General features: G+C 46.4%; 3 protein-coding genes across 3 annotated transcripts in view; 2 read left to right on the forward strand and 1 right to left on the reverse strand.

Moving 5' to 3' along the window:
* LOC119458432 (sorting nexin-6) overlaps positions 1-5,692 on the forward strand; it is a 160,894-nt gene extending 155,202 nt beyond the window's left edge. Inside the window, exon 13 of the mRNA XM_049671205.1 lies at positions 5,481-5,692. Coding sequence (XP_049527162.1) covers positions 5,481-5,543 — 63 coding nt within the window. The 3' untranslated portion in view covers positions 5,544-5,692. The remainder of the gene's footprint in view (positions 1-5,480) is intronic.
* Positions 1-13,595, reverse strand: part of LOC119458434 (ADP-ribosylation factor-like protein 2) — a 139,045-nt gene that overhangs the window by 106,890 nt on the left and 18,560 nt on the right. The window lies entirely within an intron of this gene.
* Positions 1-13,595, forward strand: part of LOC119458437 (general transcription and DNA repair factor IIH helicase subunit XPD-like) — a 185,702-nt gene that overhangs the window by 90,508 nt on the left and 81,599 nt on the right. The gene's annotated exons all lie outside the window — the stretch shown is intronic.

A 13,595-nucleotide genomic window follows, 5' to 3' on the forward strand; every position in this document is an offset into this window, starting at 1 on the left:
CCTCCATTGTCTCTCTTTCTTCCTCGAGCACTCCTTGGGGCGCTCGTTTGAGGGGAGCGTTCGCCGTCTCCGCTGGCTTCCGTACTTCCAGGCAGCCGCACTGTAACCGGTATTTCGTTTCCCGCAATTGCACTATACATGGAGTGCTATGGGAAAATTAACGGGAGTCTGAAAAGACCGCACTATATCCGGTCCTGCACTATAAGCGATTACGTTATAAGTGGTCTATACTGTATGTTATTCCCTCACATCGGCATGGTGATATGCCAGCAAGCCGTAAAAATCTGCAGGAGACCTCTTGCTGGCTTGTAAGAGGCAGGCTGCTTGCACCTCTTTCACATAGACCTGATAGCAATTTCTTTTTGTCAATACTGTGTGTATGCCTATAATAAATATATCGGATATAATAAAGGTATTTTTGTGCGTCATGTGACTTGGCTATGAAGAGGTGAAAGTTTATTGGTATCGCCAAAAACAAGAAAGCAGTCAGCTGTTCTGAATGCAGGTCTTAGTGTCTTGAAAAGCATGCCAATGTGCCCACTACCTGCCAAAACGTTAGGGAACACCTTACAGGGCTCCCTGGCACATTGAGTGCAGGGACACCAGTTAAAGTTAATGCTGCTGTTGCCATTTGTCGTTTTTTGCACCTCGTGCCTAATCAAGTTGTCACGTGCATGCAGTGACAGACAAGTGACAAATTAACTTGACCTAAGTCACATGGACATTTATTGCCATGCCTCTCCAATTGACTTAGGCTAAAGGGTGTGGCATGTTCCTGTATCGTTCCAGGCCGAGTCAGCCCAGCAGGAGGCCTGTGAGAAGTTCGAGGGCATCTCCAAGCAGGCAAAGCAGGGTGAGAGACCAGAATCAGGAGCAGCTTTGTTTGCTTCAATATATCAGGCAGTGCATCAACACAAAAGTACTTGTTTGCACCAGGCACTGATCTGCTATGCTGCGTTTTATACATAGCACGCAATGCTAGGAAGGCTAGAGACTCTTTCAATGCCCACGTTTGTGAAGAAAAGATGGTGTCTCACACTTGAAAGATATAGGCTTGGGTCGTGTAACTGAACATAAAATTGGCTGTACCTATGTGTCACAAAATATGATGCGATTATTATGTGGAAGTCATCGCAGATATGAGATATGCAGAGTGGAACGTTTTTGACCAGTGCAGTTAACATGGCAGTGCGAGCTGTGTCGCACCGTCTCGCATGTATAGGCGCATTAGACGCAAGCTTGTGCACGCCAGCACCGTACCTGTGGTCTCGGCTTCACTTCCACAAGTTGTAATTGCTACGTATAAGCGGTGTTGCATACAAAGTGTACCGCATCAAAAACCAACCGGACTGGAAATCCGCGGTACAAGGGTTGTACGACTATTCTTGCATAGATAACTACAATGCTTTGCATCTGAGGCTTCCACTGGTGAACATACATAGGTCCTTCTCAACTTCCTGTAGGCTTTGAGTCATCATTAAATATGTCGCAGGTAGTTACAGTGCACGGGCTAAAATGCTGGACAGAAAGATGACTGAAAGGAACTTAGAAGAATTAGGCCAGGTTTTGCCTAGAAGGGAAAGCAAGTTCACATGAGTAATAGCAGTAGTAGCACAACCGCGCATGTGAAAGTCGTGCAGCTCAGATCCATTGTCTGTATTTATTAGAATGGCATGGTACGTTTTAGTGGGCTGCAGGAAAAGAATGCATTATGTAAGAAATCCTAAGTCCAGTACACTCACAGTAATTTATAGATTAGAAAAGCTGTCGCATAATGCATTTGAAGCTGAGTAGAAAACCGACCCACTATTCAAAACACACTAAATTGGAAATATGAAATTCAAACAATATATTGAAACCCTGCGAAGCAACTGTTTTCCACGGCGACAAGCGGCGGTCTTTGTAGGCACCGCTTTTAGATGTAAAACTACGTATTTAAACACATGACACACTATGGGAACTAAACGGGACTGGTGTTTCAGAGCGTTAGAGCCCGGGAAAACATAATAAACAAACGTATCAACAAGGTTCTACTGTATAAAAATGCTTCATTACTTCCCGGAACAGTCATTTGTGCTTGTGTCAGTTGAGAATGTGCTAAAGCATTTGTGACGTGCGTGCAATCTGATTAAGATAGGCCATATTGCGAGGGAGTAAACGCAACGGTGAGCTAATCGAAAGTGCATGCCAGCCAACACGTGCCTACCCATCTGCTTATGTAATGCCTTGCGACATTGTGCTGGTTGTGCACGGTAAAGTTGCATGGCAAATTGCATCTCAAAACCGCGAAGCTATTGAACACAGCAACGTCAAAACACACGAATACACCTTAAGACGATCAGATTGCAAGTATGCTGCAAAATGAAGCTCTCCGCTGTGTCCTGTCCTCCGCAGAGTTAACCGACTCAAGACTCGCCGTGTGAACAACTTCCGCAAGAAACCTGCTCGAGCTTGGAGTTGGAGCTCAAGCATGCCAAGGTATGCACCACGAGCAAAGGGTGTCTCACGTTGACAGCTGCGGTGTAGCATTAGCTCTTTGAAGCACAGTGGTTGTCAGAGATGAGCGCCATTTTACTCTTTATTACTTCCTGCGCTCGTGATAGTTCTGCTTCCTTTGGTTCATTATCATTCAGCCTTGCTGCACCTAATTCAAGGCAGCAGTAACTGTGTCACCATTTTTGTTTATGTTGTAACTGTTTCTATGTATTGGACAAGCAGGTTTTTAGAGATGCCAATGGATTTAACTGCAACTAAATGTTCAGTCTAACCAGGCAGACAGCAATGTTAAAGGGACTCTGAAGTTTAGCTGTATTAGTTTCTAGAGTTATTAGCTTCTAAAATACCAGGAAAGGTGCAAAAGTGAGAGTTCGGTGGCGACATCACCTTGAAGTTCCCATGCCAAACGTGTCACCATGTCTTCCTGGGTTTTGAAGGCATTTTTTAGGGCCTAGTTAATTTTTGATTAGTAAACTTATTACCACGAAATTAGCAAAAATGTAGTTAGAATACTTGATCAGTCTAAACTGATTAAGTGTTTCTCTTTAGCGTACCTAAACTGCTTTTCTAAACAACGCGGACCAAAACTCTTATCCTCCGGAGTCCCAGCTATGGAGCATGTGTCCAACATATTGGACACTTGTTGCTCCGCCCCTACTTCCACATGGTGTTGTTTCCTCATAAATTTGGGATGCAAAGCTTGCATGGCGCCTTAAATCCTGCCACAGTGAGTGAGAAGTGTGATGAAATGAACACTACTTGCGTGCAGAGGTACGCGGGAGTTTTTAACTGCCGCGCCAAACCGATACTGAACCCCATGAAAACCAAAATACGCGGCACAGAACAGTTGGTTTTTTTTTTTTTTTTTTTATGGCTTTGGAGACAAATCTAGTTCAATACAGTCTCGACAAAATTGGTCAAATTATCCAGTGGATCGAATTAAACGAGAGGCAGAAATCATTGTACACACCAGATTCATTTAGCAGTATTTGCGCTGATTCTAACATGCCCTCAGGTTCAAAGCAGAAAACGAACATAGAAATCAGATTAGAGCTTCTAAACAAAAAAATCGTGAGTGCACTTCGATTTTTTTTTTTCTTTTTTTTATGAAGAAAAACTTAGAATGACTCCGATTCTGGAATAAGATGAAAACCAGTGAACCTAAGGTTTTCACAAACCAGAAATTTTCTCTTAAGTCCACCAACATCATCCTTCTCAGACTAGCACTTCATCGCTGTCTATGAAAAACCACGTGTTGTTCTCCGTACAGTCCATGTGTGTTTGATATTCTGCATTTTTAAAACGACTCCGCAACAATCGCAAATGAAATGGTGGCCCATGCCTAGACTAACCATTTGCTAGTTCGTCCTACGGTACCCTAAATCTTTCGTCATACCAGGAACATGTGACGAGACTTGTTGCTGCTAGTTTACCATGTAAAAACTTATCCTTTGAATGTGCTCTCTGAATCCGACTGAAAACAGTGCATTGTCGTTGCCATGCTATGCAAGGACTCGTTCTGTCGCCACCATCCATGGTCGCCATTTTGTGATGCCAATGGCGATGATGCTGGCTAGGCTGTTTCCAAACACTTCCTGTGTGGTTTTGGTTTCATATTGGTTTGCATTGCGCAAAACATCTTACGACAAATTTTATCAGAAAAAAAAGTGTACGTTAGAATTGGTTGAAGGGCTGTCGTAATTCAATTCATTGTGAGCTCCTGTTATTGCTTTACATCAATCCTGGGCAGGTCGTAAATAGGTGTTTGTGACAGGAGATTGCTAGTGTTCAACTATGAATGTACCCTGAGCGGAGGAAGACAAGCTGCTGGTATTAGTCACCACTGGGTCACATCACAAGAGTCAAGTTAAGGCTCATAAATGTATGGACGCAGGCCCAGTACCTTGGGTTGGGATTGAATTAACAGACATCGTCTGTATATCTATTGGCAGGGCAATTTTATTACTTAATAGGAGGTGTTACTGTGTTTGCTTAAATATAGCGAGTTTTTTTTTTCCAAATGTTATTTCCCTCGGAATGTGCCTTGCATTATTTCAAGCTTGTGACAGCAATATAAGTACTTTTCTTTTCTGCTTCAAACTTCACTGAGCTATACCTGCAGGCATAACCACGATCGTTACCGCGCACGCAGCTATGTGCGAACACACAACATACGCACATTTGTACCACAGGCACTTCTGAAGTGCTGCCTGTCCAATAAGTTTGGTGGCATGGAGGGTGACACCATTCCCACCAACTGACAAGTGAATTGTGCATGCGCTCATCTCTTCACTGTATTTTGCAACAGCAGTTTGCAGTGACAATGTATACAGACCTGAGGGCATTTGCTTTTATGCGTAGTTTCCTCTTCCTTTTGTGGCATCACTTCACATTCTAATCGTAACATTATGTGTGTGTGTGTGTGGTTGTGTGTGTGTGGTGTGGTGTGTGTGTGTGTGTGTGTGGTGTGTGTGTTGTGTGTGTGTGTGTTTGTGTGTGTGTTATTTCTGAGGCCGAAAGTCCCCCCTTGCATTACATTGTGGTTGCATTATTTGCGTGTAAATAGGTAAATGTGTGGATCTTTCTTTATGAAGATTTCAAGTGCAGTTTCATTTATCGTGCTATATCTCGCTTTGTGAAAGGGAGGTTCGATTATCTTATTGTTGCTAAAGGCACGCTACGAAAGCTGGTACGTTCCTCTTTGGAATTTGATGCTATTAAAAAGACAGCCGAACTCCATTATACTGAAGGTGCGCGTTCAACACAAATAATACCTTGGTTATATTCGATATTCATTATGAACATAAATTCACTACGCGCTGATATTGGTGAAAGACATTTACATTACTTCATTATGAACTTATTTTGCTGCATGCCGATATTGGTGAAAAGATCATCAGATTTACTTCGTTGTGTCGAATAATTTGTCGCATCTGTCTTTGTTACATCGAGGCTTGACCAAAATGTCAACTTTTTCCATGCAGGCGCAGGTTCAACTGCTCAAGAGCAGCATAGCAATGCTGAAGAACGAGCCGGTCAAAGTGTGAAAACTGGGGCCAACTGCCACTGCCAACCGCAACAACCGGCCCAAGAGTATTTTCCTGTACTATATTTATTTTTCTGTTTCTTTTTTGCAACAAGCAGAGACAAGGGGGTCTTTTTGGGTATGTGAAATAAAAGAGCATTCTATTCAGGTTTCCAGCTGTTGGTGCCTTGACTCTTATGCCACTGCAAAGAGATGCTCTGGTGCATTTGTGCCACTTTGGATAAGCGTAGCAGCAGTACTGAATGAGTCTTGATGGCACCGGCAGGCCAGACGTACGGGCTCTGAATGTGGTTAACAAGGACAGCTCTGAAGGGACGCTACGGGGAGAGGTGTTGCGACCAACCTCCCATTATTTTGCGCTGCCCCCATCCTTTTACTCGTACAACTATAGAGCATTCTATGGGCAAGGACGAATGTAGCCTCGAACCAGCGTGCCATGCCTCTCGCCTTGCACTGGTATGTGCAGATTGCCATTTCTCCCAGCAGCAGCTTGGAACGGTAGTGGTGGTGTTGCGAATTAGTGCGATTCTAACTTGTTCCGATTCCTGCGTTGTCTGATGACTCAAGGTCAACAGGTCACCACTGTGCTGTATTCGGCTCCAAAAGTAACCTTCAAAGGCAAATGTGAAGTGCATCTTCAGCCACGGTGACTCCGTGGACTCTGTCACTGTGGTTGCATACAAGCGTCGTCTTGGATTGCCAGCATAAACAGAAAGGACTTGACGCCACCAGCTTCGTCGCGTGTATGTCAGAAGATTTTGTTTCCAGTGAGTGCACGGCAATGAACTCTGCACTCACGATCACACTGAGATATAAACGAAAGGTGCGTATTGGAGTGCCAATGGACAGTCAAATTTTTGTGCACGCACATTAAAGTATTCTGTTCAAATGTGTTCTAAGATTATCGTGCTTGGCAACCAACGTTCTGGTGGAAGTTGACCGGTGACATACTGTTACGGAAGGATAAAAAAAGATAAAAGGTCCGAGATGCTGGCTGCTGCATGTTGTTGCTGGTCAGCCATCTTAACCACATTAACTCTGCTTGTATATATATTGTAAGTACATTGCCTATTCCTAACATCCCCGTAACATATTGGTGGAGGTGCGGCGTATAGACAGAATGTATTTACAAATATATATATACACGCAAGCAGAGTAGTAACATCCCCGTAACAATATGAAAACAGTATGTACCGTACCAACAAAGAAATGGCGTTTTTACAGCGAAGCTGTATATGGCTAGTTTCCAGCCGATCGATGTCCACAGACCAAAAATGTTTGCCGATCCCGAAGATGGTGCAATCCCGGGCCGACCACAGCGGAGGTGAAGCAGACTTCAAGCACTCCAACTTGCAAAATAAGTAATATCTTGGGTTCAAATACAATATTAAGCTGATACGAAACTCTTCTGATACGTCTAATGTTACATTCGGTGTACCTCAGGGTAGCGTACTGGGTCCACTTTTATTTCTGATTTTATAAACGACCTTCCGGTATTTCATCGACAATTCGATTGTATGCGGATGACTGCGAATCATGACCACATCACTCTTCAACAAGACCTTGATCGAACCTCTCATTGGTGTTTCCTCATGGCAAATGACTTTAAATACAGGAAAATGCAAGTTGATTACCTTTAGTCGTAAACGTGTGAATTCATTTAACTACACACTTAACCGTTCTCTTTCCAGCACATCCTCGTATAAGTATCTAGGGTCCATCTTGCACCAACTATTTCATGGTCAACTCGTATCGCCACAATTATAGCAAAAGCATCGCGTACACTTGGCTATCTGAAGCATAATCTTTACGGTGCTCCTCAAAATACTCGCAAGCTAGCATGTCAAACATTTGTCCGCCCTCAACTTGAATATGCTGTGCCCATTTGGTCACCTTACCATGCTTGTCTAATCAATGACCTTGAAGCGATTCAGAACCGAGCAGCTCGTTTCGTCAGATTATGGCATACATTCAGCGGAACAAGCATCAAGATGGCACTAACACTCCCACTTTTAGAAGAATGTCGAACTATTTTGCTACTCTATTTATTGCACAAAATAGTTCAGTGAGCATTCATTTTCCTTAACCTTAAACTCGTCCATTCCGTTCACCAAGACGTCTGCATAAAAAATCTTCCATAGCCTGAAGAGCGCTTGAAGCTGCCGTCTCGACAGCGTGCTGGCCACATGTGCAGAGGCTCGTAAACGCGCCAGCAAAATAGCTCAAAAACGTGCACTCAGCGTCGAGGACAACTCGGCCCGAAAGAAGCGTCGCGGGGAACAGGAGCGTCTTCGCTCCGCAGCTAAACGTGGTGCAGACCACGAATGTATGCTTGCTCGAACACGAGAGGCAAGGCAACGACGCGTGGCGGCCATGAAGGACAACGAGCGTCGTGAGCACTATGACCAGAAGCAACAAGCGAAACAATGCGTGGCGGCCGTAGGTGACGAGCAGCGTGTTGAGCAGCATGGCCAGAAGCGACGTGCAGAACAATAATTATCGTCAATCAAAGCAAACAGTATAGAAAGCTTAGCCTACATCGATTCCCAGTGCGTGGGATCCGCATATTTTTTTTTATTAGTGCCACGAGCACTGAGTGACACCCTTGGTTATTGTGCAGCAACTTACGGTTAGGGACCGACTTCCGGTTTGTCACAGAGGTGGGACGAAATTAAAAATAAATAATAAAAAAATCAAAACAGGTAGATATCGATGGTTCTACTTATGGTTGATGATACATCAGAGCACGGATTTAGTACAGTAAAGAGCTAATTTGGTGTCAAGAATAATTAGAAACAAAAGGGGAATGTCTAACTGCCGTACACCCAAAGCACACAATCGTACACTTTAGATACCCACCACATCAGTACAGGCTACCGTCAAACTCCAAGACCAGAAGTGACGTCACACTTAAACCAGGGGTACCGGCTCATTACTAATTAAAACAAAAAAATGTCACAGTTTCGCCCTAAGGGCGAAGCAATGCATGCGATAGCACACAGCAATGTCATACGAAGTAAGGTGAGCGGCTTTGGTAGCAATATGAATTGTAGTAAACATGAGCTGATTAAGTAAGCAGGTGTGCTGCGGCGTAAGTAGACCGACATGAAGAGAGACGTCTCTTTGGCAAAACTAACGTGTTTAATTCATCCGCCCTGCCACGGCTATTGAATATTGGAATGATCTTCCTGACACATTAGCTAATATTGTTAATCACGTGAATTTTAGACAAGTGCACATTTTAAATACTGATTTCAAATTGATTATGGAAATATGTCATGTGAACATCTTTTAAATTGAATTGCCTGTATATTTAAAAATTTCTTACTCCAGCCTGAATTGTATAAACTGGAAATGACCTTTATCACTAACTATTGTTTAAGTGCCGTTTTGGTGAATTTATGTACGTGGAATCTCGATGATACGAATCTCACGGGGTCACGAAAAAAATTCGTATTAGCCGAAATTCGTATCATCGAAACACAATTAAAACTAGCTAAATTAAAGAGTCGAGAGGTGAACTCACTCAGGCACACGTACGTAAAAAGCATTTACAGTATATACCACTTATAATGTAACCGTTTATAGTGCAGAACTGGCTACAACGCGGCCTTTTCCGACTCCCGTTTACCCTCCCATAGAACTCCATGTATACGCATGCCGCTTACAGTGGAGCCGCCTGAGACGAAATTGCGGCTTCCGCAGGAAAATCTCGCCGACAAGGGCGGTAGCGAGCATGAGGTGTGCCCACCGATGGGAGAGGAGATCAACGAGGGCGATGCGTAGGAGGAACATGAGATGTGGAGCACGAGTCCAAGGGCGATAAAGTCGTCACCGCGCGCTGTATGTGCGAGCGAAAGCGCGCGGGGGACGTGCGCCTTCACGGACATCGAACGCACAGCGGACAGCAAACGCGACTTCCGTTGCGCGAAAGGCAGTGGGGGTATGGAAGGCAGTGAGGGAGGGGGGGCTACGCTGTGCTGCGGCGCCAAATGCTTGCAACCGAGGGTAAGGGTAACTGGCGACGCAATCTCCCCACGCGAAAGGAGCAAAGCGGGAAGGTAGTGCTGGAGGGAGGGAGTGGGGGGGGCTCCTACTCTGCCAACAAATGCGTTCTTGTACTTTGCGCCTGTGCCGGCTGTCGGTGTTGTCGCGCGCACCGTATCTTAAACGCGATCTCCACACGGCTTTGACCTTTGTATGCGGTGTGCTTACGCCGCTCAGTTTCCGTTGAAGCGATAGACCGCACGAACCTTCGGTTGCTGCGGCGGCCGCGCGTGGGGAAGCACGGCCGCCGCAGCGAGCGAAGAGACAAGAAGAAAAGCAACAAAAGCGCCACCGCTTCAAACTCCTCGGGCCCAGTCGCGGCTTCCGCGCTGTCCGGCGCCGCGTCCGCGCCTCCGCACCAAAAGGGAAAATGCGCGTGACTGCGCGCTGTTCTTTTCGCGGCCGTCGGTGGGGCGGCGTTTATTCGTATCAACCGACGCGGGTCGAAAATCGATTCGTAACAACCGTTCTCTAGCACATTGCAAAATAATGGGGCTCGGCCGGGACCGCAGAAAAATTCGTATCATCCGAAAATTCGTATGAGCCGTGATCGTATCATCGAGATGCCACTGTATATAACAAGATTCTTATTCCTTTTCATTGTTTAACCTTTTCTAACCCCCCTCATGCAATACTCCACTTCGGAGCCTGTGAGGACCTTGAATAAATAAGCTTATAAGAGCAGATACATTTTGTCCCGCGTCGGCCATGTCTACATTCACACCATACACGTGTACGCCATCCAGCGTATTCAAACTAGTGCCTTCTGGCTCCTGACGTCATTCTCTATGTAGCACCCTTTCCTCAGTTGTGCTCTATGAAACGGGCAGGCCGCGTGTTGTACGGTCTGAAGAACGCCGGCGTGAACAGAAAAGGGAATGGGCGCAGTAAACTTTGTTTTACCACCTGTTATCCATTGTACGAGATATGGAGAGGAGCGCGTGGAGTGGCCTTCTCTACTTCCAGGTGCTGTACTGCCTCAACACACGTGGTAGATCGAACAGCAGTGTTCACCAAGATCCGCAACAGAAGCTTTTATGTCGCACATGTCCACATCACTGTCCAAAGCAATGCCTCTTTCTTACTTCAATTTTTTATTTGTTTCTTCTATCACCTTTTATTCCCTTTGCCCAGCACAGGGTAGCCAGCCAGTACTTACGCTGGCTAACCAGCTTGTCTTTCCCTTTCTTTCTCTCTCTCCATGAGGCTTTGCGTCTGCAATGGGCACAGCATCTTCCGTAGCTATGCGCATAGTGCTTGCTCAGTGTTCATCTTGCAGAACTGCTGCATCAAGAACTGATGGTTATGCCCTTGATGCCATGGATGGGCTGGGTTCCTCTACATGCTTATAATCATAACAGCCGCATGTGAGCTCAGCCCGTCAACAGTACTTCCCATTTTCTACAATTTGTGGGGCAGCAGAAGCAGCAACTATCTTATTCAGGCGGAGAAAGTAACACTGACTGGCAACTGGGGTCCTTAAAAAAAACCTTTTTTTGGCTAGAATTCGTGATAGTAGTGTGGCAGTATATATGAGTAGTGTGTAGGAAGAAATATTGGAAGATGGGGCTATGTCGGCGGCAGCTGCTGTGAATCGCGCTTACACGTCACCCACGCGCTGGCTCTCGCGATCTCCAGATAGCGAGGCAGTGGTGCCACACTTCGCTCCGCTTGCAACGTGCCACACAAGACAGCTTAATTGCCTGCACCAGCCAATATATCGCGAAATGAAAACAGGTATAGAGCTGCGCTCAAATTTCGCACTAGGCAGCATCGCAATCGTCAGTGAATTTGTGGAACAGCTGGTGCGTTTGTCTTGTTTCGCGCAGCACGCAAAATGTGCACGCGGAGACCTGACTAGCGGTACAAGTCGGTGCTACACGAACACTGAGGCAGACGCAAGCGGATCACAGAGCATGATCGTGCGCTGGAACACGGTAGAAAATGAGACATAGTTTCGTTGCACGCGCTACTGCACGATGTGGAAATAAGCAGATGAAACGGAAGTACAGATCTCTTGCTACGGTAGGAAGTAAACAAAAACACGCAGACATTCGGTTTGCATGTTACAGCGAAGCTTTCTTTGCCTCTTATCCCGGCTTTCTAGGCGCTGCTGCTTTGTTAACTGGCTCGCGCGTGCCGCTAGGTTTTTGCATCATCACCAGATGAAGCTCGCCTCTGCGCATTTACGCATCCCGGCCTTGGCGGCAGCGTTTCACAGCTTGTGCGTATGGCGCGTGCTAACCTTGCTTTCCTATGCGACAAAAAAAAAGGTAGTTTGCACTGAAGTCCCTAGATTCCTGCTCTTTTTTAAGTAGCGACATGTACTCCGTCGGCCGCCATTATCTTCCTAGATAGCATGCGACCGTCAACGGCCGCTGCTATTTACGCTGCTCGCAGCAGCATGCACACGTAGGGGAAGTGGTGCAAAAGCTATGCACAGTATATGGGCGGCGCGCAACAGACGACACACCGGGATTAGCCGGGATGACGTCACTGCGCGCCTGCGGCAGTCACGGACACCACCAGAGGCGCCTGCAGCAGTCACGGACACCACGAGCGTTCGGCGCTCATGTGGGGAAACGGAGAAGCGCGGATGACGTCAGCAGCACCTCTGCGCGTTGCCTCGTTGGTGCTGCTACAATTTTTCTCTCTCATTTTCTCTTTCTCTCTCCCGAGCATAGCGCGAGACGCGCGCACTCTCTCTCGCTCTCATTTTCTCTTTCTCTCTCCCAGCATAGCGCGCGACGCTCCGCGAGGTGGTTGCTAGGCAACGCAGTGGCAGGTGGCATTCTTACACCGTGGGCGCCACACATTACCGCGGGCTTAAACCGCTCCGCTGTTAAAATGCAGGTGCTGGGATGTGGAAGTCGTGCACGTGCTGGGCTAGCCGTGATGTAAACAAAACTTATAATCTTCCATAGCCTGAAGAGCGCTTGAAGCTGCCGTCTCGACAGCGTGCAGGCCACATGTGCAGAGGCTCGTAAACGCGCCAGCAAAATGGCTCAAAAACGTGCACTCAGCGTCGAGGACAACTCGGCCCGAAAGAAGCGTCGCGGGGAACAGGAGCGTCTTCGCTCCGCAGCTAAACGTGGTGCAGACCACGATCGAATGTATGCTTGCTCGAACACGAGAGGCAAGGCAACGACGCGTGGCGGCCATGAACAACGAGCGTCGTGAGCACTATGACCAGAAGCAACAAGCGGAACAAAGCGTGGCGGCCGTAGGTGACGAGCAGCGTGTTGAGCAGCATGGCCAGAAGCGACATGCAGAACAATAATTATCGTCAATCAAAGCAAACAGTATAGAAAGCTTAGCCTACATCGATTCCCACAGTGCGTGGGATCCGCATATTTTTTTTTATTAGTGCCACGAGCACTGAGTGACACCCTTGTTTATTGTGCAGCAACTTACGGTTAGGGACCGACTTCCGGTTTGTCACAGAGGTGGGACGAAATTAAAAATAAATAATAAAAAAATCAAAACAGGTAGATATCGATGGTTCTACTTATGGTTGATGATACGACATCAGAGCACGGATTTAGTACAGTAAAGAGCTAATTTGGTGTCAAGAATAATTAGAAACAAAAGGGGAATGTCTAACTGCCGTACACCCAAAGCACACAATCGTACACTTTAGATACCCACCACATCAGTACAGGCTACCGTCAAACTCCAAGACCAGAAGTGACGTCACACTTAAACCAGGGGTGCCGGCTCATTACTAATTAAAACAAAAACAAGCTAATTACAGCCACACACATCGGAGGCGTCACGTCACTCTCTCCGCTCTCGCTTCTTCTCTCCTGGCGTGCACCTGCTCCGTCGCTCGCGCGCGCGCGCCAGCTGCGCGCAGGCGCTTGCTATAGATAGTTTTCATGTGACGTCACCGAGGCAGCTCCCACCGTTCTAGTACCTAAAGATGGCGGATACGATGACGTCAGTGCACCGTCTTATCACGCGCACTCTATTTTACTTTTTGACGGTGACTGTTTTTCACAGGTTT

Source organism: Dermacentor silvarum, chromosome 7 (genome assembly GCF_013339745.2).
Source record: "Dermacentor silvarum isolate Dsil-2018 chromosome 7, BIME_Dsil_1.4, whole genome shotgun sequence".
In the NCBI taxonomy this organism is placed as follows: Eukaryota; Metazoa; Arthropoda; class Arachnida; order Ixodida; family Ixodidae; genus Dermacentor; species Dermacentor silvarum.